This window comes from Pyxicephalus adspersus, chromosome 11, assembly GCF_032062135.1.
Source record: "Pyxicephalus adspersus chromosome 11, UCB_Pads_2.0, whole genome shotgun sequence".
NCBI lineage: Eukaryota > Metazoa > Chordata > Amphibia > Anura > Pyxicephalidae > Pyxicephalus > Pyxicephalus adspersus.
Window position 1 is genome coordinate 4,620,467 of NC_092868.1, and position 27,266 is coordinate 4,647,732.

The 27,266-nt window shown below is 42.2% G+C and overlaps 3 protein-coding genes across 7 annotated transcripts in view; 1 reads left to right on the forward strand and 2 right to left on the reverse strand.

Moving 5' to 3' along the window:
• Positions 1-10,463, reverse strand: part of LOC140340428 (alpha-tectorin-like) — a 28,328-nt gene extending 17,865 nt beyond the window's left edge. Inside the window, exons 1-2 of the mRNA XM_072425624.1 lie at positions 10,086-10,463; positions 9,438-9,521 (exon numbers count right to left, since the gene is read on the reverse strand). The gene's annotated coding sequence lies outside the window, so the exon portion shown is untranslated. The remainder of the gene's footprint in view (positions 1-9,437; positions 9,522-10,085) is intronic.
• CTU1 (cytosolic thiouridylase subunit 1) lies at positions 1,157-8,310 on the reverse strand. The gene is made up of 3 exons (XM_072425623.1): positions 8,190-8,310; positions 2,869-3,374; positions 1,157-2,093 (listed from the first exon to the last, which is right to left on the reverse strand). Exons 1-3 carry the CDS (start codon positions 8,201-8,203, stop codon positions 1,564-1,566), a joined length of 1,050 nt encoding a protein of 349 aa, XP_072281724.1. The 5' UTR covers positions 8,204-8,310; the 3' UTR covers positions 1,157-1,563.
• Positions 10,464-26,635: 16,172 nt separating the features above from the next.
• Positions 26,636-27,266, forward strand: part of LOC140341472 (beta-1,4-galactosyltransferase 3-like) — a 66,813-nt gene continuing 66,182 nt past the window's right edge. For all 5 annotated transcript variants that reach the window (XM_072427267.1, XM_072427268.1, XM_072427266.1 and 2 more), the window contains exon 1: positions 26,636-26,822. The gene's annotated coding sequence lies outside the window, so the exon portion shown is untranslated. The remainder of the gene's footprint in view (positions 26,823-27,266) is intronic.

Here is a 27,266-nt window from a genome sequence, read left to right on the forward strand (position 1 = left end):
TTCAGCTTGTTCCTACTTTATGCTCCTTTAAAAGAACCCAATGCTTCAACCTCACCTACCCATCTTCTTCTGTCTCCTAAAACCCGCACTACTCACCTACCATTCCATATCCCCCTGCTATTGTGTGATACTTCCCCCACCTACTAGATTGTAAGCTCTTCTAGGCAGGGTCCTCTCTTCCTCCTGTGTCACTGTCTGTATTTGTCTGTCATTTGCAACCCCCATTTAATGTACAGCGCTGCGTAACATGTTGGCGCTATATAAATACTGTTTATTATTATTATTATTATTAATAAAATTATTTACCTCCACCTGTCCTTGCATTTAACAGTTTGGTTGATCAGTGTACATGAGAGTGCTCTTTGTCCTGAATAACATTAGCTATTTGTTGTGCCATCATATTGGGCTGCTCTGCTTTATATGATTCGGACATTAGGGAATCTCAACGTGCAGCAAAATGAGTCATCAAAAATACTGCAGCCAAGATCCTGGGTGGAGGACATCAAAGGCCTCTGGCTGCCCTGGCCATCATTATTTACCAAGTACAGAGCATAGCGAATTTCTGTGCTATGCTTTATGGAGCACAGAGAGAGCTGTTACCATGCCAGACACCACATCTCTCCCATTACAACATAACCAGTTCTGTTCCATTCTGAGAAAAGTTCAGTTTTCTGAGAAAAGCTTTGCAGTGACATCTTTCACTTAAAGTTGCATACAGGGAATAATAAAACAACTTGCATATCTGCACCTAAATGCATCAGCCGGGTGGTGCACCCACCAAAAAGGGGCCGGGGAAAACACTGATATGGAACACTTATGTGCACAGAAAAATCATTCATGGTGACTGATTATAGCCATCTTTAGGTATTTTTATAAGCATGAAGCAAATGAGAAAAGATTAGGTTGGGTTCAGTCTCCTACAAGTCTGCAGTAATGCACAATCTGCTTGAAGCAGATCATCTGGAAGCCATTGAGTTTTATCAGCAAGCTCAGAAAAGTCTTAAAGTGATGCCATTGACACAAGGTATTAAAAAAATGAATTTAACACTAGAAAGTCTAGGATCCAGTATTTTCTGTGATCTCTTTGCAGGTGATCTGTTCCCCCTGTATGAAAATGGAAAGGATCATTGGAAAGAAGGATCAATGGAAAGAAACCCCCTTTTGGTTTCCCTTCTTTATTAGCAGTTAATTGGAGGAGGGTACAGAATAAAATTCAGCTTTAAAAACACATTAAAATGTAGATTTGTATTGCTTTCCAAGTTTTTTGATTGGTCCAGGATACTTCCTGTGCCTAGGGCATGGTAATGCATTGCCAGGGCTAAAGGTGAAAACTTTACTTGGAAAAATAGAGAAGTATTTTGTGGGGAAGGGTTAGGACCTCTCTCAGGCCTTTTCCCGGTTTGTGGTGAGATTCCTCTTCCTGTGTGGTCACCCACAGAAAGGGAAAATCTTCCTATCAGCAGCACATTACTAACAAACCGAGAGTGGCTCTAACTAAGTTAAACAAAAAAAAACAAAAAGAATATATATTCCCAGTGCCCAGCCTCATCTTCTCTTCCCTTCTTAGAAGTCTATAGACTTCAGCTTTCTGGTTTCAGCCTCACTCAATGGTTCCTGCGCCAGGAGCTTATGGTGAAGCTTGTGGTGTTTGCCGATGCCTAGCTTGGGTAGCCCTCGATTCAAACCTTCCAGCAGCACACAAGCCTTGCAAAGTCCCTGGCTGGATATGTACCCACAGCGGGTGCAGGTGCCCTGGACAGGCATCTTAACGTCCTCTTTCACTGATAAGTTTTCACCTGAATGGATGATGTCCATGATAGCGCTGGGCCTCAGAGCCTCCAAGTCTTTCAGGAAAGCACGGGCATGGCCGCGGTAGGCATTAGGGGAATAGATACACTCGGTGGAGAAGTAGTCAAGCTTTTTAAAGTAGGCATAAAGCACAATCTCCTTCTCGTAGGCGTACTTCAGGGGCTTGCAACGAGGAATGGCACCCTCACTGCCTGTTGTGATGGCAGTGCAACGTCTCAGTCTTGCAATGTCTCCCCGAAGGAAATTCATGAGCACTGTTTCGGCTATATCATCAGCATTGTGACCTGTAGATGGGAACATAGGCAGAACAAAAACATCATCAGATCACATCACTTCAGGCCAGAGAAAGAAAGCACTGATATATGGGCCACTAATTTGACCTTGCCTAATGCCCATGTGTTGACATCAATGCCACTCTCTGAACCAAGATTCTGTGATTGGGGGTTTTCACTCACCGTCTTTGCTAAGCGCAGGTCTGGCACCTTGTTAGCCACCCAATCTCTCACATGGCAGCCCTGGTACTAAAGATCTAGTCTCTACACATTTGACAGCTGCTGGCAATCAGTGCTTCAGCACCCCTATTCATTCTCTATGGGACTATCAGTAGACCAGAGGCAGCAGTTCACTTGACTGGGGGAATGGTAAAAACACCACAACCTACTGTGAGCATAGTCTTAGGCTGGGTACACACGTGCAATTTTTGTCCATGAAAAGGATCTTTCACGACCCTTTCCAAGGACAAAAGACTGCACGATGTATAAACGAGCTCTGTACATACATCGCCATTCTGCTCTATGGAGAGGGGAGAACGACGAAGTGGCTCCCCGCTGCGGTCTCCCCCCTACACTTTCATTGTGATCGCTCCTCGTCCATAGATCACCTAAGGCGGTCGTTCGGACAATAAACGTTGTACACACGGCAGATTCTCATCCGATATAAGCCCTAAAGCGAATAACAGTTGAAAATCACTTGACGTGTGTACATAGCCTTAGTCGTCCAGTTGAAGTGATACTTTAAACAAAGCAGTATGTCAGTCTTAGAACTGAAAGATTTCATCACCTGTGCAGATCTTATTAACTCCCAGCATCATGGCACCACGATCCAACGCCTGTCTCCTGAACACACCACAAAATGTACAGTTGTTCTTCAGCCCCACTTGCTTGACAATCTGATCCATGGTCCACCCATACAGCTCCTGATAGGACACGATTTTCAGAGGCAGTTCATATTGTTGCTGGTTCCTTTTGACCGTCTCCAGAGAGTCGTCCCTGTATCCCGAGATGCCTTCATCCACGGACACCAAGATGAGCTCCAGGCCATAGTTATAGCGCTCGTTCAGAACCTTTAAGACGTGGGCAAGCACTGTTGAGTCCTTTCCACCAGAGGCGCCGATGCCAACTTTCTCCCCTGGCTGGAAGAGCTGGGCAGACACAATGGTGTGGTGGATCTCCTCCTCGAAGGCTCGGAAGAAACATTCTTTGCAGACAGAATGGCCGGTCTTTGGTCTGCGCAGGACGGCGCGTTGAGTTTCACAGCTGCTGCAATTGATGGGCATGGTGGATGGCCTGTAACACAAAAGAAAGCATGTTCAAAAATTGTGCCCAACTAAATGCAATATCTAAACCTCCTATATGCAGCTGAAAGACACAGGTGAGTTGTTTTATTTGCTGAAAGATTTGCAAATTTGTTCAGTTTTGTGTTGTAAGCCCCCCCAACAGATGGTGGAAATTCCAGCAAGCTACACTGCTGTTAACTATTACAGACTGGTCCAGGGTCCACCTCAACCTATGGCTGGACAGGGAGAAATGTAGCAGCAAACCAATAAGTTTACATTGCTCTACCCCAATCTAAGAAAGCAACAGATCCCCAATACACCCACAAACCCCCCTCCTCCTAGAGAGCGCCCTCCTGTGCTGGCAGGGGAGAGGGCACAGGAGGCCAAGACAAAGATCAGGCACTTCTACTAGTAACATTAAAAAAAACCTTTAATGGAGTTTTATTAAATGCATAATCGGATTAAGAACAGTTTACCATTTAATCCAGGGATTCAGTCTTAACTGACAATAGTGGCCAATAAAATGAAAGGTGTGTTCGGGGATTATAAAGTTGGCAGAAACAGATATTTTTAATTTTTGCTCTTTTTTTTCATTAAAAAAAGAAGAACAATGCAGATAAATAAAACACAAAAGAAAATTAGTAACACCCACCAAAGCAAAGAGCTGCATTAAAGGAACACTAAAAAGTCTGATTTATTAAAGCTCTCCAAGACTGGAGAAAATAGACTATCATGAGATTTATTGTACAGCGCTGCGTAATATGTTGGCGCTATATAAATCCTTTTTATTATTATTAATAATAATAAATGGGAGAACCTGGGTGATCAAGCAAACTTCTGTATTGGATTTCTAATTTGGATTGTCACATGCATACAACATATTATTGTCCACAATACCCATACAGAACATCTCAGAGGAACATGTAAAGTCAAGTGTAAGGTTTGTACTGAATGGGGGTACTTATACTGCACAAGGTCTATTCAAATGCATTATAGGTAAGCAGTGCTCTCCCCAGCGCACCACAGCACTTTTCAGTAATCACGCGGCCATTTTTGGATAGTTGAAAAGTTGGTCACAATACAGCGGCACAAACAGCTTCATTCCAGCCATCTTAAAAAAAATTCTGGGGAGAACATTGAATCACATAATAGGGCCGTATTACCTGCCAAGGAATTTGTATTTCTGGATATCCCAGTGTTCTCCCCAGCTCCTTTTAGCCGGGTGCACCACCCGGCACTTTTCAGTGACCACCCAAAAACAGAGAAGAAGAGTTAGGTCACAATACAGGGGCTGCCTGGATTAAACACAGTTATCCAATACTGAGAGTTATACAGCTCTGTCTGACCCCACAATAGCTGGACCTACTAGGTCCACCTGATTTTCAGTTCAGTAACATTTACAGGTCTTTTTCTTTCCTAAGCCTGAGACTGGGCAGTAAATAGAGAAGCAGCAGACTGATGAGCTCTATGGGGCTGCTTATAGTACATTCAAGCTGGAAGAGCCCAGCTGCAGTCCCAGGGCTATTGGCCGGGTTTACAGGTAAAGAATATGCACAAAATACATGGAATTCACCTATATTCCCATAGGAACCTGGGGTCAGGGTTTTTTGAAAAGAACAAGCCAAGCAATTATACGTTGCATGTAAATCTCAAAACCCATACCTTATGAGTAACAGACATGGATAAACTGTTCACTGTAAATGTCCCAAACTGCAGGTGATATGACTTTAGTGTACCCATGTGCAAAATCATTAAACTATACCTTCCTATGAATACCGGGCACCTCCAGGTACCTTGGAGAGCCACCAGGAGAACCAAAACACAAAATACCCCGTAATTTAAAGTTCCGACCCACTTCCTAATTGATGACTCTTTTGCCCCTTGCTGCCTTGTTTTCTAGATATAACCAAGGCTACCTGTGATCTTAAAGGGCCAATGGTAAATACAGGGGAAGGGAAGGCCAAATACTTTTCAGGGTGTTTGAAATGAGATCAACATCGAGGAACTCAGACCTGTCAACTGATGGTTGGTTTCTTATAGGTGACACCTGAAAAAGTTAATAATGTCTAAGCACCACGCTGAAAAATCCACCTTTGCCTTAATTCTTCCTAAAAATAGCACTGCCCTTTGGGTGCTTGGGCACTACTCTTCTATATGCTCATAGCTGTATACCTACAATGTGAGATCTAAGGCATGGCTAACCCTGATCGCGTGTTTAAGCTCTGGAAGGAGATTTGGTGTTGGTTTTGTTATGCTGCTCATCGTTCTCCTTGCTGGAGGGGACACTGTACCTGAGGATCTACAGTGCAAGAAGCTTCCTGTTTCTGCCTATCCATTCTATAGGTATGTGCCCCCTCCTATCTCTCCTGCGGCACCTCGATCATTAATTACCCCACCAGTCATCTGATATGGTAACACTAAGCTCTCTCCACCAGGGCAGGTCAGATACCTTATTGAGCTCAAAGAGCCTAAATATGCAAGTAGCAACCTCAGACCTTGAAGCTGTGCTTCCCTTGATTCCCTTAAAGGCATTTGTGAGGGCCCATATTATCTGGTTGCAGTTTTCTCCCTAGACCTTTATAGCCAACCTACCCCACTTTTCTCTACATGCTACTTGTTTAAGCCATTTTGGAAGGAGATGATATTGAATCTCTCCTCAACTTTACACTTCAGTAACAGACAATGAAAAATAAACTAAACCTGGAGTATAGCTTCATTAAAGAACAGAAGTATCCAAGCATGCATTCAGATTACTATTAAAGTTCTTTTTCCCATCAATGAGACAAAGCAATTAAACTTAACCTGGGAATCACCTAAAAACAAGTCTACAGCCCCACCTGCTGGCAGTCAATGATAAATACAAAAAAAAATTCAAGTGCACCATTTCTTTATAATCTTCTCCAAAAAAACAAATAAAAATATATTTGTACTTTTTATTTAGCCCAGAACATAATAAAGTGAATATTTGCAAAAAAAATTATAGATTCCCTTCCAATTTGCGCATGTTGAGTCCACAAAGTTAATATTGCCATCAAGCCCTGAGAAATAGGGAAAGTTCATATAGTGTGTTACACCTGTTTATAAAATAAGGAAACAACCGCTGAACAAGCAGCCTTGCAGCAATGTCATTGTGAATGCTAGTAAACCTGAGTGATGAGTTCCCCAATCTTCAGCTGATGTTTCTCCATTGGGTATATAGGCACATGAGACAAGAGTAGCTTGTCTGAACAGCCCTGACGGAATGTCCTCGACCGCTGTGCAAACTCCCACAGCACAACTAGGGAAACAAATTTTTATTTTTGCTGCTGGATAAAGCTTTGACATCAATAATAAGATTCCTATAAAGATCTGTTTGATATAAATACTTTTTACAGACCACAGATAAACTATAGAGAGGATAAAATTCATCTTTTGCACAGAAAAGGACCAATATCAATAACTATCACTAGCAATAAGGAAGCTGCCATAGTTGACCTATTAGAAAATTAACCCATGGCTGAGCAACAGACAAGCAAATATCACAGAATCATATTAACAAAGCTTTAAAACAAAAACAAGCTCTAATATTAGTAGCTGCAGGCACTGTGGAGTAAATTATCCTTAAGGATCATTGTAAAAGTCTATGAGGGTACAGAAGTCATTTTGTTGGCATTTTAACTCTTCCCTCAATCCTCCCAAATGTGATTCAGCAGCTTAGCTCACCCTGTTCCCTGCCCTCAGCTGTAATTGAGCAGCTCAGCTCTTTTTTCACAGAAGTGACCCTCAGTTTAGAAAAACCTTGCTCCCCATCTAAAACCCGGATTCAGCAGCTCAGTACCACCCACTGCCTACAAGACTTTAGGCATTCTAATCTCAGTGCAGGAGCTCCGTATGGTGGAGAAGTCAAGCAAACTGCAAAGTCACTGCTGGAAAAAGGAAGGGGAGCAGCTGAGCTCTGCTCCTTTAACAGTGACTCTGCTCCCCAAAAGCCTAGCTGCGACAGGTAAGCTGCCACCCCCCCCCCCGCTGCGACACGGGAGCTCAGCTCCCCCAATGCCCAGCTGCGACACGGGAGCTCAGCTCCCCCAATGCCCAGCTGCGACACGGGAGCTCAGCTCCCTCTGCCCACTTTTTTAGCTCTTTTAAAACAGCCAATACATAGGGAAGGCATGTGGACAGCATGGATCAGGAACACAGGGCTTCAGGACGCTTGTAAATCATCAACCCGGAAATAAAGAGTAACAGGAGGTTGCTGCGGACATTTATCTGACAGAGTGTGCAGAAAGGGAAAAGAAATAAAATTCAGCATCAAAAGGAAAGTTATGCTAAAATTCAAATATACCATTGCAGAAGCTCTATGAAGAGGGACAAAAGTTGCCTAACTCATGAGATACTACTAGGATAGAGAGGGGGTGAGGAAAAGTGGACAGAAGGGGGAGCTGCTGAGAACTTTAATAAATTATGAGGATAAATTGCTCCACAGTGTATGCAGCTACAGAGGTTAATGAGGACTTGTTTTAAAGCTCTTTTACTGACAGAGAATTAATAAATACTCATAAGTCTTAATGCCTAATAGTAACTTCATTCTTGCCCACTGCACAATTCTTAGGGCCAGAATATGGAGGAGCAAATAGGAATGTGGGAATAAAAGGAGGCTAAGGTCTAGTTGCAACGCTACCCTAAAGTGCAGAAGCTTGGGCTCTTAGAATGAACCCGGATTCAGCTATAAACTGAAGGTCTCAGAGGATGTCTGAATAATCAGTCCAGCAACACATGGTCACATGACTCACTAACGCCAATTAAAGGTAACCAGGGTCATCAACCACAGAGCAGCAAGTAAACTGACCAGAAGTGCATCATGCAGACAGCAGTACATAACTGGGTGCAGCTCAGCACGGACCAGATGAGGGGGGGAAATTTCCAGGGTGAGAACCAGAAGGAACCACAGAAGAAGGGCCCAGACCACCCAGACGTGCATCCCTGGCAGCCCCACGTTTCAGCCGGTTGAACATGTGAGGATGTTGGGAGGAGAAGTGAGTCTCCAGCGCCAAGTCCCGTGCGCTCTGGCTCCTTTCCCCTGACAGTACCAAAGTATGGCACACCTCACAGTACATGTGCACGCTGCTAAGCAGGCGGTCACGTAATGCTTGGCGGTACGAAGAGGACGGGACTTTGCTCTGACCACTGGACTGTTGTCTACATCCTGAGCGAGGGGACCCCATCGGGAAGTCTGAGGTTTCGGACCGACCAGACGACGTAGCAGGAGCAGTCAATGCCTGACACCTGCTCAGGTCCGGTGTTCCAGAAGGCCCCGAGGAAGTCACAGGGGCAGCTCTAGGCTTTTTCCTGGCCACGTCAGGGGTCTCGGTGGGTTCAGAGGATGTGGCCGGAGCTGTGGTGGTCTGACATTTGGCAAGGTCAGGAATTTCGGAGCTGGTGGCAGCAGCCATCGTGGCTTGACGTTTGCTCACGTGCCTGCCTTCACTTTTCTCAGCCGGCGATGCATTGGGCCTGTTGACCGGAATAAGGACGAGTCCGCTGCCGTCATTGCTGCACTCCCAGGTCTGGATGGTAGGGGTAGTTGTAGGTGTCGTAGTAGGTGCAGGTGTAATAATCGGACCGCAGTACCCAGCAGCTGCCGCGGCATCAAACACTTCCTTCCGGGTCAAGTTGTGGCGTCTCTCAAGGTGGGTAAACAGACAAGTGGTGCCCAACTTGCCAGGGTTGGTCCCTCTCTTCACTTGAACCTGACACAGCAAGCAGTAGACTATGGGCTCGCGTTGTAGGTTAGAGGACCCGCCAGGAACACCAAAAAAATACCAAGCAGGTGACGCGTAAGATGCAACCTGGGAACTTTCCTTTTCGGCAGGAGGAGCGCTGGCAGGCGGCACTTTATCTCCAGCTGAGGAACTTCCGGGAGTTTTAGGTTCCTCATTAGACACTGCTACCCCGGACACAACATTGGCTATCTGGTGAAGGCTGACAGAGGTATTGGCCGGCTCTTCTTCTGGTTCCTCCTTCTTCACCTGGTGGATGGGGAAGGGCATGGCAGATAGGAAGCAATAATGGAGCCCACAAGCTAGGACACACTCACGTCACTCTCCGAAAACCCCTCCTCCGTCAGAAGCTCTTCTCCGACGTAGAGTCAAACAGCTATAAGAACTCCAATCTTCCCGTTCTAGAAGACATAAAATAAAAATAACGATCAGTATTACAATACCCTAAAATGAGCACAGTAAATAAATGATAGGTAGGGGGGTCACCAGGAATAGCCAATCAAATCAATAGTTTTCTCCTAACAACGGTCAGCTGTAGTTTTGTCTGGTTCATCATCTCCTGTGAGTAACCCTGGCAGTGTGGGGGATGAGCTCCGTTACTTCTCCTTTCAATGTCCAGGCTGCCATTCTTTGACTGGACAGTGAAAGAAGTAGCAAGACGATGAGCCGATGTCTTCAAACTGCAGCATGGAAAAGATAACTATACAAATAACTAGCAAACGCCTGATCCCACCCCAGTACATATAAAACAGAACATTTACATTATGATTTTATTTGATCTCCTTAATGTGAAGATCTGAAAGCTATCCCTTTAAAAATGGGGCTCTTCTTGGTTATCACATGCAGCCAAATACAAATTCTACCTAATAAACAGGTGCTGATTACCACAACCCTTCCATGTGATAGGAAAACAGAACAATATGGCCCTTTCTGTGTCCTTGTCCCTACAAACCTGATTTCCTCACCTTTCAAGTCTTCTTCTTCTTAATGCCGCTTCTTACACGTGACTCCATAGAACGTCCACCAACCTTTAACCTACTAGAAACTACAATCCCAGCATACCTTGCGTTACAATGCAGCGTCCAAAGATAGAGAAGTCGCCCGTGGGATGCCGGAAAATGTAGTCCACCCTTCTTCACCATTCCACGCCTCTGGACTTTTTCGCGTTTTTACGTTGACGTCAATCGCAAGAGCCAGAAGTTATTTTCTTGTAAGAGTCTCCGAAAGTAACCGCGGCGGCCATTTTGTAGAAGACCAATAATGTAGACGATCAATAACGTTAATGTTATGGGGAGGGCTTCAACAATATGTCTCCTATGCTGGGGACAAGAAAACGGTAAAGAATTCTGATTTTTTTTTTAATTAGAGTAAATAAAATAAAAGTATCCAAGGTTGCAGTTTTGTTATAATTGTTGAGTATATGTAATATCTTATATTGCTGCTTACAAACACTTTAAGGTGCTTTGTGATTGTCAATAAAGCAGAGCTAATCATAAATTGGGAATGGAAACATTAGCTTTGACCAGCAATGATTATAGTAACCAGTCAGACAACATATTTTATTTTGTACCTAACTTTATAATAGCTGAAATCCTTTTGGTTTAGACGTAAATAAAAAAAGTGCCAATCTAAACTGTAATTCTGCTTTTAGGCACCAGAGGGAGCTGTATGACCAGATTGAGATTTGGTAACATTACAAGTTGTAGAGCAAATGGTGGCCAATTTATTAGGTACACTTTATTTCTATTTATAACTTATCATTAGTATTAATATTATAAATATTAAACAGGATTTATATAGCGCCAACATATTACACAGCGCTGTACATTAAATAGGGGTTGCAAATGACAGACTAATAAAGACAGTAATACAGGAGGAGAGGACCCTGCCCCGAAGAGCTTACAATCTAGTAGGAATTACAATATATATATTCTTTATGAGTTACATATTTACCCTCTCCAGCAAAGCATTGCATTGTTATGATTTTTTCTGAACACATAAGTCCTTGAATCCTGGGATGATGGGGGCCCTTGTTTTGCAATGGGGCCCGTTCCGCAATGGGGAGCTGGTGATTCTTGGTTCTTCCATCCATGATGCAATGGCTGAAGATCCAATCAGCATGGCTGATTGATATATATATATTGGCATACATACCTTAGCTCCAACTAGGAGCTTACATAGGGGGCTTTACAAGCAAACAAGGTGGTGAGTTGGTTTGGTAAATGTATTTGTGTGGGTCATCAAGAGAACCTGTCACCCTTCCAGGGTCTGCTAACCAGGATGGAAGTTCCTTTTTGTTACTGCTTCCCATATACAGCACTACAAAAGCCCTGATGAAGGGGGCGGCTGAACTCCTGAAACGTGTTGGATATCAGTTTCTGCTGAGTATGATCAGCCAAAGGATTCTAGAGGATCCTTTCACCTATCAGTACTCATATTACCCCAATCCCTTGATTGAGTTAAAGAGGAACTAAACTGAAAACTGCCTAAAACACAAAACATACGCTTACCTTCAATCCCGAAGGGCAGTCCGATCCATCCGGAGGTGTTTTTCGTCGATTGCCGCGTCATCCTAGCATCCGTACCCAAACCGGCGCACCGGGCGGCTCCATCTTCACCTCCTATTCCTGGTTCCTACATCTGCCCACTCAGGTGCAAGATCTGGTGACATAGGATGTAAAAAAAACTTTTTTCTTTTCTTCTACGCATGCCCGAGATGCTTCAGCATGCGCAGAACGATCACCAATGAGCCTCCCGGGATGCATGACGTAGGTATCCCGGAAGGCTTTGCACTCCCATTCGTTCTCGTTCACCTAGGCCAGGGGTCTAGGTGTTTAGGTACGCTTTAACTGTTTTACTATGGATTAGTGTTCCTCAACCAGGGTTCCTTGAGCAATTTTTTAAGGAACCCTCAGCAACCTCTGGAGGAACCCTGGATTGCTCTGTATCACTCCGGAACAGCTAGCATTTGACAGTGGGCCCCGGTGATCATTATAAAAGAGGAGACTGAGGAAATGCCTCTTCCTGCTTGCAGCAGACTGATGATATGATGACTTACCATACATCAATCTGAAGGGAACAAACCTTATAGTCATGCCTTGACAGCCTCATATCCAACCTATCACTTGCACAGGGTAGAAAATGACATTTGTGTGTTTTTTTTTCCTGGGTAAAACCACTTCATCTTCCTTTATTCATCTGCATGTCGCACTGACATTAATCTCTCTTTTATGATGATGTAGAAACCCAATCCACTTCCTGAAACTGAAAGCAGCCGCATCAATGACTTCCCGTTGGCTACAAGATGCAGAAAGGTTGTACGTAATGTAATGTGTGCCGCAGGCTGCGGTGAGATCTCAGGAGGAACAATAAACTGGAAGATGTGCAGTACAAATAAGTTATTATTTTGCTTGGCATTTACTGACAGTCTGCAGAACAGATATAAAAACTCCATCAATATATATATATATATATATATATATATATATATAAATTCTCTGTGCAGAAGCAGTGGCTTCTTTGCAACAGCCTTCCACACCCCCTGCTGAGTAAGACCTGTAAAGCTACATACACACTTCCAATTATTATCGTCGGAAAACGAACGACGAACGTTCCTGCACGATATATATGAACGATCGTATAGCACCGATCCTGCACATAGAGTTAACGACACGATCGTTCGTAGATGTTGTACACACAATAGATACGATCGTTTAAGCGATAGAGGAACTATGTGCACGACAGGAAAGTGAACGGACGTTCGTTCATCACGCATGCTCTGACCACGGACGATCAACAAACGACCGTACACACGAACGATGTTCAACGATCGTCGCCCAATCCGATCCGCCGGTCTGGTCGTTCGTTTCCATCAATTTTCCTCGTTCGTCGGCGTCGTTGGTTACTTTTTTACTAACGATTTTTTGCCCAATCGATCGTTCGTTGTTCGATTGGAACGATAAAAATTGGAAGTGTGTACGCACCTTAACTGCACTGAGCAAACTTATCTTGATTGGAGAGCTGGAGCTCTGACTCAACAGGGGGTGTGGCAAACCTCTGCAGAAAGGCCACTGCTTCCATGCAGGGGCCTGGCTTTTCTATTAGGGATAAGGCTTATTTCCAAAACAGAAGGTGGCTGGAGATCAGCAATTCTAAAATATAAAAACAAAAGTAGAAATATATAAAGCAATAAGAATAGATTTTGGGGGTTTTCTATGTCTGATGCAGCTCAGGTTTACATTAAAGATCCCCAACACGGATGCAAAGACGATATAAGCGTTCCGTCCACTTTCTCCCTGCAGCCTGCACTTCCCTCCCTTTCCAGTTACCAGACGGCCTTCAGCATGGAAAAAAAGTGAATGACCTTGGCAGTATCTGGGCATGAAATGCAGTAAACAGTTGTAGCTTTGAACAAAGTTTTGGCAGGGAAAATTCTTCTGTTAAAGCTGTGTGAGGGTTGTGCGTCCAGCTGCTTGGCAATGGTGGAAGCGTAGGAGCAACTTAAAGCGACCAATCATTATTAATTTAGGATTATTAATTTTTTTTATAGATATATTTTGATTATTGTGCAACTTTTTTCTGCAGTGATAAAGACTGACGAGTAACCTACAGCCTCTTAGAATACCAATGCATGGGTGCACTACTGCAATACCTGAATAAAAAACCAATAGCTGTGTTCCATGAATGCATTGCAATGTTTTATTCTTCTATTTGATTGCAGTAAATTTTAAAGTGCATTTTAAAGTGAATAACACTTTCTGAGATATTGATCCAATCACGGGAAGCTGCAGGATTCTACACATGACCGGCCATTCTCATGATGCGCATGAGCGTTCTGCATATGTAAATGAGCCTATGCTCAATCATGCGCATGCGCAGAACGAGATCAGCATCTGGTTATTTATATTTGTAGATCTCCATCTAAACTAGTGGTTCTGGATTGATATCTAGCAACATTAAAAGGAGGGGGAATGGTTCATTAGTGTATCAAATGAGTGGGGATTCTTAGGTAGATTGTATTTACATGCAGACCTCCCAACACTGAAACTGAATAAAAGGGGCAGGCCAGGGACAGTTAGGTCTGGGAACTACAGGATAGATGTTGCTAAATGTCTCTCAGCTAGGGTATGAGGCTTGCTTTCCCTGACTTGCTTCAGTTTCTAATGCACAATGTGAGGAGATCACAGTGTGCAGTGAGCAATTTCAATCCAGGAGAGGAGCTGACACAACTGTGTAAGACCTAACGCAAGGCTGGAGGTTATTATAGCACGTGTAGCTTCTGTTATTTCCTCCACGCCCTAACCTTGCAGCGCTTGTGATGATTTATAAAGCATGTATACTAGTTTTTACTGCTTTTATATGTTACTGTGAGCCTATAGATATATCTCTGTCACTGGACGTAAGATAATGTTATCGTCAGTTATCACCCAATTGAGCTTCCAGTAGCATTCGATTACAAATAGATCAAGCAAATGGCCATCAGAGGTCACCAATGGTGGACAAAGTCAACAAGGGGCCCCAATACATGCACCCAGGTTTTCTTTTAATTCCATGTAAAATTTCTTTTTTTATATATATATATTAACTGTCAGCTTGATTGAATGGTGTGTCCAAGTTTACACCTGCACCCACACCTAGTAAAAATAAACCTCAAAGTCCCATATGGACCAATGGCAGCTTCAAAGTCTGCCAAAATGGCATGGCCACTCCTGGGGATACACAGACCTCTATCTATGACCATGAAGGTAGAACACACCAAGCAAGAATAAATAGGAGTGTCAGCTCGTAGTCTGGCTTACCATGAGCAGTCCAATAATCAATGGTCCCAATTTTGAGTGTAGAGGTCCTTACAGCAGACAAGAAGGAAGGTCAGCTGAGGAGGTAAAAAACAGGCATTTGGTTTGAAGGGCGGTTTTGGTCTGTAATACGATGATGCTTGCCGACATGCTTGGCAATCTCCTTGCATCTGAGCCTGTCTCTCCTGACTCTGTGACCCCACAAAACACCTTACAAAAAAAAAACGTGCACAAGGGGGCTTTTATGGTTCTTTTAGTAGGGATGGCTACTTGTCCCTGACTCCCCCATGGCGTAATGCTGCAGACGGGAAGACCCAGCTACTTGACCCACTTGGCCAAAACCAGACGGGTCCCTTTCTCTGTGGACTTGGCCTAAGCCTATCCACCAAATACTGGGTTCCGAAGGAAGACTTCCACTAATGGAGAGCAACCAACCATGGAGCCAGAGAGCTCTCCACGACTGTGGGGCTGGCCCATAGGGCAACCAGCACCCTCCATCAAACAAGTGACGTAAAAACAAACAAGTGACACTGACTAAGTACAAAAATAAATAAAGTGCTCAGTGCATAACACACTGGGCAATAAGTTTAAAAATTGCCCATTAGAGCCAAGCACAGCAAACTCTAAATGAGGGCAAAGTACTGAAATTAGCATGTGAGCGTGCCTGATGCACACAAAAATCTCAGTGGGGTTGGCAATCCGGTGTGATTTTTTGGTGCCCCCAGGTTACCACTCCCAGGGGGGTTACCCATGGTGGCATTCAGTGCTTCTCAAAGCCAACTGATCAGATCATGGGACTCTCTACCCCTACCAGCTGGATTTGGGTCCATCCAGGTGCTTCTTCTCAGGACTGGTCCCGGGCTTCCCCTGCCCTTTTTTGCCTGGGTCTAGGTCTGCCCCTTCTTCACCTTCTGGTCCCTCATCGTTCCAGGCGTACTAAGCCACTGCCATCACCCAGGAACGAATAGCAGCGCCCTTCCTCTCCCGAAACTAATCAGAACAGATACTACACTTCATCTTAGCCAAGAAGCGGTCTTTTCCTTAATTATAGAGCAGAGGAAAGAATCAAAGTTCCATATTCCCAGCACCAATGATTCAAGCAGATTTATTCAAAGACGAGCCGGTCTTTGTTTTCTTATCTTTCCCTGGAACAAATCTAAATCAAAAAGATCTTGATAAAACACAAATGATGGCTTTCACCTGACCCAAACGTTTCAAGTTCCTGGCATGTGATAGAAATAACCTGTTAAGTCCTTCTCAGGCAGTGAGCAAATATGGGGTACAATGGTCTGGCCTATTGTTAACCTGCTGATTCATTGGAATTTATCTCCTATTGTTACTGTGATTGTTTAACACAAAGTTGTGAGCTGATCTCCGGAGTGATATTGTACACCGTGGGACAGAGTATTATGTGTCTTCTAAGTACGTAATGTGTCATTCAATCCAGTTTCTACAATGAAGGTTGGCCAAACCCAGACCACATTATCGGCCAGATTAGAATTCTTTGGACGTAAATTGTTGAAAATCGGCTTATGTTTTCATGGCATGGGGAGGGGAGAATACACGTGAGAAGATTCTTATGTTTGCTTATGGTAAACCCAGCCACCGGTGAAACTATCTACGAATAAAGGAGCTGCAAAAAAAGTTTGACTGAGCCACCATTGTTCACCAACTACCTGACCCTCATCCATGGCATTTCTGTTCCTGGTCACCCTCCCTTCACAATCAAAGCAAAACGACTTGAAGGATTGTGAACCTTACGTTTTTATGGCCAACTGCCCAAAAGATTCTCTGCCAATATAACCTGTGTGGTCATGCTTTTGGTAATAGTCATTAAGGTAGTCCAGGGCCAAGCTGAGGGTAGTTGTACAAGGTGACTACATTTTCCAATTCATTAGGAATGCCCTGTTAAGTTAGTTCCCAGGTCATGAGAGCACTTTGGCCTCTAGGTCTTGGGTGCGATTGGAACATATAGGCACTGATTTGGTCTTCACTTTCAATATATAAAGTAACTACTGTGTGTGAAGGTGCAGTGCCCCTGGTGGATGTGGTAGGTACTGTATAGACTAAGGTAGGGGTTATGAGTTAGGGTCAAGGTTTTCTGGATTAAAGTGGGGAAAAAAGACTTTTCCTGCAAAAGTAACTCTGTTAGCTAATGCTCTGTACCTTACCCCGACATTTTCATTACGATTCACCTGTCATTTTTGGTATACCTTTGGTATACTGGCACAAGTGGGAGTTCCACCATCCTGGAAAGGCCACTGTACCTGGAAGTAGACTAAAAGAAGACCATTGAGATAGTAGTGTTGGTTGCAAGTCATGTTAATGGACCCTAAAGGCAGTGGCTACATTTTTTTTTTTTTTTTTTTAGGTTTTTTTAAGGCATGTATGGAAAATGCCAAATAATCCTGCTAGAAATGTAGAATAGTTTACACTCTTTGTGAGCTGAACAGGCTGCAAAAAATGTAATGCAAACATGTAATCTTTACCTTCTATGTAATGGAGATTATAAAGACTGACATGTCCAGCTTGTATGTCATCATTTCTTTGGTTTCATCTTCCCCAATGCAGAAATATCACAAAGGTAATTCTTACAGGTGACAACCATATCTCCATTCTGGATACAAAGACAGAGTGTTGTCAACCTCTCACCGTAAGTGCGTAGTTTACAAGTCTGGGAAAAGAAAAGTAATGCTACCAACACATTCAGGGACCGGTTGGCTACCATACACAACATTTTGTTATTTCGGGATAGATACGCTTTAACCTTTTGGGAAAAGTCAACAAAGCATACATTTACGTATTTAAATACATTTAATTAAAATAACAACTCCACCTCAAACCGCAATCAAACATTTGATCTGACAAAGTTGAACAATGGTTTAAAATTAAACAAAATGAAAAACTCAACAATCTTGGAAGGCGCAAAAGGTTGCATGTGGTCAGCATGTGGTCGAAATTCAGGACTGGTACATGTCTTGTGAAAAGATTATAATCCTTTAATTAATCCGATTGTGAGACTCCGGAACAATGAGTGGATTGTCTAGAAGATTTGTGGGATAACTCAACCAAATTCCAGTTTTATTCTTTTAGGTTTATCCAAGGTACATAAAGACCCATGCGTTGCCATATTGATGCGTTATAAAGTAATATATATATAAAAGAATACAGTGGAGTTTTTTTGGTTGATATATTCCTTAGACTGCTGTAGAATCTGCCTCCTATTCACCCCTGTGAATAAAACGCCATGGCAAGAGCTATTACACTTAAATCACATGACTCTTTCCAGCCAATTGACTGGCACCAATTGGGGAAAGCACCAATGTTGGCTTGTCTTGTAGCTAACATATATATACATTTGTTCAGCGAGGAAACTGATTTCACTGGTAGCCACTAGAGCAGCCATTCTCAACCAAGGTTCCTTCAGACATTGCTGAATAGGGAGGAGCGAGCGAGATTTTAAAATTTGATGTAACATGTAAGCGAGAACTTCCTCGCTTACATGTTACTTTACAACTTTACTGTGTAAATTCAGCCATTGAGATATCCAAGAACACAGGAGTACCGCGGCTGAGCTCATCATGAATGAATGCAGCCATGGGAATCATCCTGTAATGATTTCCTCGACCTTCCAATGGGTCCGCAAAATTGGTATGCCGAAACTTTGCAGACCCATCGGAAGTTCGAGGAAATTTTCTCGAAAATGTCGTTCTCGCTCATCCATATTGCTGGGGGTTCATTGAACTGTAACTGTGACTGTGATTGGCCAATATGATGATGCCTCCATAGTCTTGAGGTCAACACCTCTTGGTAGAATGTTTTTAGGTGTCTCTAAGGGTGTCATTCTAGCCACCACTGCAGGGAGGAATTATTTTCCAATGGCCATCAAGAACGACTACAGAATACAGAACAATTAGGGAAATAATTTTCCCAATCACAGAAGAACAATCAATGAACACCATTTTTTTTCCAACTGATTCCAATAAATCTGGTTTCAGTAGGGGTTCCTCAAGGCCTGACAATTATTTCAAGGTTCCTCAGACTTAGGTTGAACTAATCGGAGAGTCTTTAAATGTGAAGTTCTACATCAATTGAGTACCATAAAAATGTTTTACAGATGTCAAAATTTAGGTTGGTTAAATTATGTCACAATATGATTATAATAATAATTGCTAACAGTGAGCTCAATAATGTATTGAGTCTACGATGTGTGCCATGGAAGAGACAGATCCATCATTTTGTATCCCATCTGGATAAATTTAAAAAATTTCTACCCCTTTCGCTGTTCCAGTCTGCTTCCAGGAGAATAGGAGTTGTATTCTGGAGCACGATGGCTATGGGGTATTGGTGCCTCAATAATTGAGCCATATGAAATATTGATTTCTGTTACTGGTAGGTTAAGTCCATTGACCATCCTACTGTCAGAAAGCAGTGGTTTCTCTGCAGAGTTCACCTCCTGGACGTATAGCTTTGCAAGCAGCACAGCCTATGTTATCTGAGGTCATGGCCCATAGGTGGAGGCATTCCACACAAGACCAAGGGTTGACCTGTGCACCATGTTGGCAGGGCACCATCTTTTCTTTTTCAGGTTATAGCTTGAAACTCCAAATGTCATACTGCTATTAACTGCTCCCGTGTATTTATTAGCATTTTCCACAGACATTTGCTAGCTTTTGCAAAAGAGTGGTTTTGAATGTCTGTTAAAAGGGATTTCAACTGCTCCAATTAATTTTAATATTACCGAGTGCTTTTGGGCACTGGCGCACAACTTTTGTTTTGATGCACCTTGAATTCTTTTAGCTGATTTCATCTGCAAGTTCAATTGGACTTTGAAAACCCATCTGGTGCACATAAATGGTGTTTTGAGATCACAGACCAGCAGGATCTCTGCTTCCTGCTTTTGTTTCTCTTTGGCCCCAGTTCCTTTTTCTGTTAGCTATTTCCTAACTCTTCCAGGATGGGAGGTCACCCATCTGCTGTCGTTCTCTGCTTCTCTTCCCACCACCTGCTCAGCAGACAAGAAATCATAATCGGATTAAAGCAGATGTTTCTAGAGATGAGCCAATCATATTGAACTCATCACGCAATGTATTGCAATGGAGATTCATGAGTTTGCAGGCAGAAGCCTATCATGTCTGTGGCTGCTTTAGTTTTATTGACTTCAGACCCGCTGAACCACATTAATGCTGCCAGGCACTGCCAGCGGTAATCTTTCCATAATCACCAGCAAATTAAATATTAGAAAACTCGCTGCTACAAGCTGAGATTTAATCACATTTTATTGCTTAAAACCAGCCAGAAATTTTCCATTGACGTGCAGAGGACTGGGCATACCTGCTCTTGCTTTTTACTTGGAGCTGATTTTGTATATCTAGTTCCTCTGTTAACTTCCTGAAGGTGCTAGGTGAAGTATGATGAGGGTTCCAGGCTCTCTGTCAGTGTTGCATAGGCTTCTTAAAATCAAAACTTAGGTCCAGCACTTGGAATAAAAAAATGAAATATATGGCAGCTTACCAGTCCTTAGATGTAGTGGCTGCATTACTTTTTTTTTTTTTTAAGACTTTTTCCCCACATTTATCTATGGTTCTAGGGTGACAATGATCACTCACTATAACGTATCTATGCTCTAGAACCATAGAACATCTCCACCTCTCGTCTTCATAAAACATAAGAAGGTGCCCTGAATCCACCTTATAGAGCAAAGTCAGCAGAAGCAGGGAGCACAAGATATTCCTAGATCAGCAAAGGTCCAACACTGCTTAATCATTTATTTACTTGTATTTATATAGCACCAACATATTACGCAGCACTGTACAAAGTCTTTAGTTATGTCACTAGCTGTCCTCAAAGGGGCTCACAGTCTAATGTCCCTACCATAGTCATATGTCATTTTCACAGTCTAAGGCCATTTTTTGGGGAGAAGCCATTTATCTAACGGCATGTTTTTGGGATTTGGGAGGAAACAGGAGTACCCGGAGGTAACCAACACAAACACGGGAGAACCTGCAAACTCCTTGCAGATAGAGTCCTGGCTGAGATTCGAACCAGTTCAAGTTCGGGCTCCATGCTGATTGGAGAGATCCAGCACTAAAAAAGCATGGGATGTGTCAGACCTCTTTGGAGAGACCTCTGCTTCCCAACAGAGAGCAAGGGTCTCTGTCCCCACCCCTGCAGTTCCTTGGCAAGGATGACATCGAGAATCTCAAAAGAGCCATAATCGGGTGAAAAGATGTTCCTGCAGTATCGTCTGAGGAGCAAATTGGCAGAAAAGTCTCTGGATTCAACTATATAGCCAAAAAGACGGCCAGGTTCAGCTAGCCAATCAGACGGAAGTTATGGCTGATTTTCAGAATGGTTTGGAAAGTCAGCCAAAAACCTCAAAGTTCTCCATCAGTTGTCCAGGTTTTCTTTATCAAGAGAAGACATAAAGCAAATGAGCCTTTCTGGACAGCCGAAACCCTGAGAAAAAGAATGGAGAATGCAAACTCCATGCGGACTTCCTGCTGTAAGGCAACAATGCCAAGCTTCAGTTTTTCCAACAGTAAAAACCTTTTACGTATTTTATTGCATTAAATACCTTTAAAAACCCATTTAAAATTCTCTTATCTGCTCCAGACGTCACAGCTTGGAAAATATTAATCACATTTTAACACTTGCTATTGCCACATTTCTTTAGAATTTTAATTTTTCATTATTTGCCTGGGTCAAACAGCTATTAACTAGGTGTGGGTAAGGTTTTATGATTGCAGACAATGTAGTTTGTTTAACAATAAATTGACCTAATAAATCTTAACCTCAGCATGGCATTGAATCAAACTGGGCATACACAGCAGGTAACTGTCATTTAAGTTTACAATTCACATGAATTAAAGCTGAACAATGCACAAAGCTAAATACACAGCACGGCCCTGGCTTGCCTTGTTCACTTTAGGAGGAGAAGCAGCACACGGACAAGCTCATCTTTCTGTTTTTTTTCCTTGCAGCACACTTGATTGGGTTTATGTGTGGCTTCTCCCTCTCCCCCTCTGAGCTCTTCTGTACAGGTGGACTGATACTAAATAAAACTCAAACCTTCTTGCATTTACCAATACAATACATTTATATTACTGAATACAGAGCTGTATTACTTTATTGCTTTTATTGCTTTTGTATCAACCTAGAGTTTAGGGACCATGCCATATTTTTTGCCTGGTCCCCTTGGGGAGCCAATCAGATCATACCCAGAAAAAATCCCATTCATTTCTATAGAGAGGCATTCTATCATTGGGATTCATATCAGACTGCATGTCCATAGCAAAAAATAAAATTTGTTCGCATTTGGGCAGGATAAAAAGGAAACCTGTTTGGAGAATCTGCAGCAGATCTAAAGGAAGTATAGGGTGAGGGGTATAAATATTGGGGTGGGAGGAAAATTAAAGAATAACAATGTAGTTCTGGTGACGTACGGATTCAATAATCCGATGTGTCTTCATCCTCTAAATCTGTTCTCACAATTTTTACATTCAATAAGGCTCCAGCATGACAACCAGATTGGAGTGCAATATGTGCAGCACAATGAAATGGGGACCTGTCAATCACATAACATCTTGCAAGATATTTTTATATCATAAGAAACCGAAATGTGAAAAAGAAATAAATGTTTCTGACTTTTCACATAGGTTTAATGATAAAGGGGAATTCTGGATTATATAATTTTTCTGGTTCTGGATCCCCTGTCACCTCAATCCCTCCATTTATTTTCATGAAGTCTTCAGTTATGTGATTTAGCTGGATTTAATTCTCCAATGACGAAAAGTGTCAGTGTTGCCTATTGCATGAATACAAAACATACAGAACCTGATTTATTATTATTATTATTGCAATCCTTAAACAGATTTATTCCAGGTTTGCTGGATAACCCAGGTTATCCCATAACAATCTTCTCCTGTCTTGGAGAGCTTTAATAAATCAAGGCCACAGTCTGGGACAATCAATCTCATGGGGTGGGCCCATAATAATCTACACTCATGGTTTGTTCTCTGTCCTAAGTCTCATGAGTTAAATCTCACCCAGAAGATTGAGATAAAGCAGTATGAAAGGGAACATCTCCAGATTGAAGCTAAATATTGTATTACACATTAATAATAAAATAAATAAATAATAATAATAATAATAAATAATAAAATAAATAAATAAAAGGCCTTTTTTCTATTATGCATTCTAGCATTTTAACTTACTGTGTTGAATACCACATTGTGAAAGATTTCAAAGTATCAGATTGTCAAACAAGAAATAAATTTAAATCCATTGATAGTCTATAAATAATAAAAAAAAAAAATAAAATCACCAATATTTTCTCCTTGAGTTTTTGGGTTAAATTCTCAGAATGATTTACTTGCCCTTATACTTACCAGTTGACCCATCGCTCCATTGCTCTGTGTGAACCTTTGCTTATATCGGCACTACTTGCTATTAAGGAGTATGGGACCAGGATGCAGTACTTAGCCCTAAGCAGCCAAAACTAAATGGCCTTTTCTTTGGCCAACATCCTTTGCTGCCATTGGTATTGTGTTGGTTAGCATTCTAGAACTATTAAATAGGTGCTAAAAGACCAAGGTATAAATGGAGAAGAGGTAGGTAAAAAATGCCCACCATGTGTCTCTGACTTCAAGTCCTACTTTGATCAATGTCTCATCCAGCGAAGCATCTCCAGTCAAGGCCACCATTTTTTTATTAGTTGGCCCATAAAGCAAATCCCAGCCTCCACCCTACACCCCAGCCCTGGCCACCACAGGGTCTAGTAAGAGACCTAAATGGGCAAAGGACTTTTAAAGAAATCGTTATCACCATCCTCATAGTTCTTTCATTTTCCAAGCAACGCATTACAAAACGTAATATTCCATTGCCCAATCCATGTTTCCACCTATGAAGGCCATGTGGTGTCCTCCATTAATACCTTACCAATCTTTATGCTTCATTTGCACATTACATTCCTATTTTTCTTTACAACATCCGCTATGTTCTGCAAACTGAGCCTGATATATGGGTTAATAACAAAGCAGGTGTTTGGTGAGTCACATCATACATATTGGTGTAGAATTACATCTGCAATGTTGCTTCACAGGACCTTTACATTGTTCCCTGGCAAATATTCACCTTGAGTCAACAAGAACTGCAAATATTACCTTTCATGTAGGCACACCAAGGAGGATATGTTTTTACAACTTGCGTTCATGTTTGAAAAATAAACATGGAAATATTGTTGGATACGGATGAACAAAATCAGGACAAGTTGTTCTTTGGGGAAATAAGTTGAGTCGACCAGGAAGAGGAAATATAATATTTGCAAATTTTAAAGGGTGCCAGGAGAGCCCTCATTGAAATACGGTGCCTTGCATTTAGAAGTGAGTGAGGTCCTATACTGAACCCCCGCTGGGTCAGACAGATATGTGCCCTGTACTGATTAGGGGAAGGGTTATTAGTGGTTGCCAGGACCGCCATCAGAAAATTCCCAAGCTAGGTAAACTTCCTGGGCATTCCAGTTTTGCAAAAGTCAAGTTTTATTTGATTAGGGCCCAGGACAGAAGTACCCTTTGTCCCCCCCAATATGGCAGCCCTGGTGGTGACAACACTTGTATCCCTCCTTCCAATACAATACAATAGGATGCCACTGTACAGGGTAACAATGTCATCAGGTCCTACTTTGACGTTCTCAATGTCTCATCTCCACTCATGGCCACCAATATCTTATTAGGGCTGGCAAATCCCCTTCATCCCCGGCCCTGGCCACCATGGGGTCTAGTAAGAGACCTAAATTGGGAAGGTAACTTCTTTTTTTAATGAAAGTGTTCCAAGTACAAATTTCCACCTAAAGATTGCCCATCTTGTATTAGTAATCAGTAAAAGATTACCACCGTGTCTCAGAATCACGCAGTTCCCTTCACCATTGTATCGTAGCTTAAAAAGTGTTCAGACGTTGGTTTACAACATTTTCTTTACTGATTTCCAAGAGAACAGAAAATTTTTAGGGACTTTTAAGGCACCAAATTATCAATATTTCTTTTACAAAAGACAATCTTTAATTCACAAATACTATACAAAGAATGTTAAAAAAAAAAAAACAGGAAAAACCAATGTGTGTTAAAAAAATGTACTAATACATATAGAACAAAATGTGATGCTGAATCCTCGACATGTTTGATGGAACTAGTCCACTTCCTCAACCTATATGTGTAAGTATGTATAGATATTTATAACATATATGATGTAAATAAAATTATTGGAATTTTTGGATTGTTGATATATATATAAAATTTTATTGTTTGTAGGCTTTTTTCCCTCCTGAGGACTAGTTCCAGTCTACAAACAATAACATTTTATATATATATATCAACAATCCAAAAATTCTAAATATTTTAATTACATCATATATATAATAAATATATACACACTTACACATATATGTTCAGGAAGTGGACTAGTTCCACGAAACATGTCAAGAATTCAGCATCACATTTTGTGCTATATGTCTTAGTACATGTTTTTAATACAGGTTTTTCCAGTTTTTTTTTTTAATTCCTTGTACAGTATTTATGATTTAAAGATTGTCATTTGTAAGAAATATTGGTGCCTTAAAAGTCCCCAAAATTTTCTGATTTATTGGAAACTTTATATTTATTATTATCTGGGATGTGGCAAATGCAAAAATTATAGCTATTGGTCATCACCCATATTGTTAAATTTTCTTGTCTGATGTCTGAATTTTTCATAGAACTATAAAACAAGACAACCACTTCTGCACGGGTAGCATGGCGGTGGAGTGGTTGGCGCTCAAACCTTGTAGTTCGATGGTCCTAGATTTTCCATATGTTCCCCTTGTGTTTTGATGGGATCCAGACCCAAAAATCAAACCATCTCAGTATGTTAATTGTCTGAACCCTAATCTGCCTTTAGCCTATGATTATAGCAGGAACATTGGATTCTGAGGGGTAATTATTTTGATCTCTGCAATGTCGATTGTGATTGTCTATTGGCATATTTCTGTCCGGTGACTCCTCAAAGCTTGGGTTTAGAAAGGGGACAGCCATGGCAATAGCCCAGGGCTCCTCATTCTTAATAACTCCCACAATCCTCCCCTAAACCTTAATTACTCTGCCCAGGGGTCAAATATTCCAAGCCAAATATTTTTTAGAGATCATTAGCAAGAAGTCTAAATTTTTACAACTGTATATAAATGCACAGCTCCAGATCATTCTGAACCTCGGTAAGCATTCCCGCCAAAAGGGCCTTGTTTTGGTCAGTGCCCCATGTGGTTTAAAACCAGGTCCCTGGTCCAACTTCTACTGTTTTTTCCAGGGGGTATGCAAAGAAAGAGGTCACGTAATAGGCCTGTAATAAAAACTCTAGAAAGGATTTTTTTTTATTAAACAAAAATTTATAAAATTTTGAAATATTTATGAAATTTGGCAGTTCACTTTTTTAAATTGATCTTTATATTGCGTAATACTTTTTTATTGGAGACTGGGATTTTTTTCTGTTTTGTGTAATTTGTGTATTCAGCTTTATTGCTATTTTAGGTTTAGTTTGCATTATTTATTCTCCTACATTTGGGGCCTGTCAGCCGTCACCATGGTAACCAGAGGAAGCCTCTCCAAGGCCGCGCACGCGCCGCCTCTGGCAGTGCAGAGCAGAGTGGGCGATGAAGGAGGCGCCTGGGCTCGTCACGTGACCTGAGACTGAAGAGGGGGCGCTCTACACGTGACTAGAATCCCCCCTCCCTCCTCCCCGAACTCAGACCGGCGAACGCCGCTGCTCCTGCGCAAGCGTGAGAGGGGCGGTCGGCTGCCCTGCCCCCTCGGTAAGAGGAGCCCGGGACACCGGAGAAGGAGGTGGGACGTGAGAGGACACATAACGGGACGGAAACGGAGGGTGAGTGCTGGGGGCGGAGCTACATGGCTGGACCACACTAGGCTCAGTCCTCTATATATGTGTATATTTGTGTGTGTACCTCCAGAGCCTGTGTAATAAATATATATACCCCCAGAGCCTGTATATTCTTATATATATATATATATATATAATATATATATATATATATTTACCCCCAGAGCCTGTATATTCTATATGTATACAGGCATGAGCAGAAGGAGCAGCCTCCTGGGATTTCCTGGTAATCCCGACTTCCCTTGCATGTGTCGGGGTGAAAAATCCCTCATGCAGGAATTTCGTCATCCCAGCCAATCAAGATTGTTATCCGAAGCCCCGCCCTGTCCTGTTATCCCGATTCCTGCGTTGTGTCTGATTCCTCCGGCATGTTCACACTTTTCTATTTCTCCCTCGCTCTGTGATATCCCAACTTCTGCTCCTCCCTGG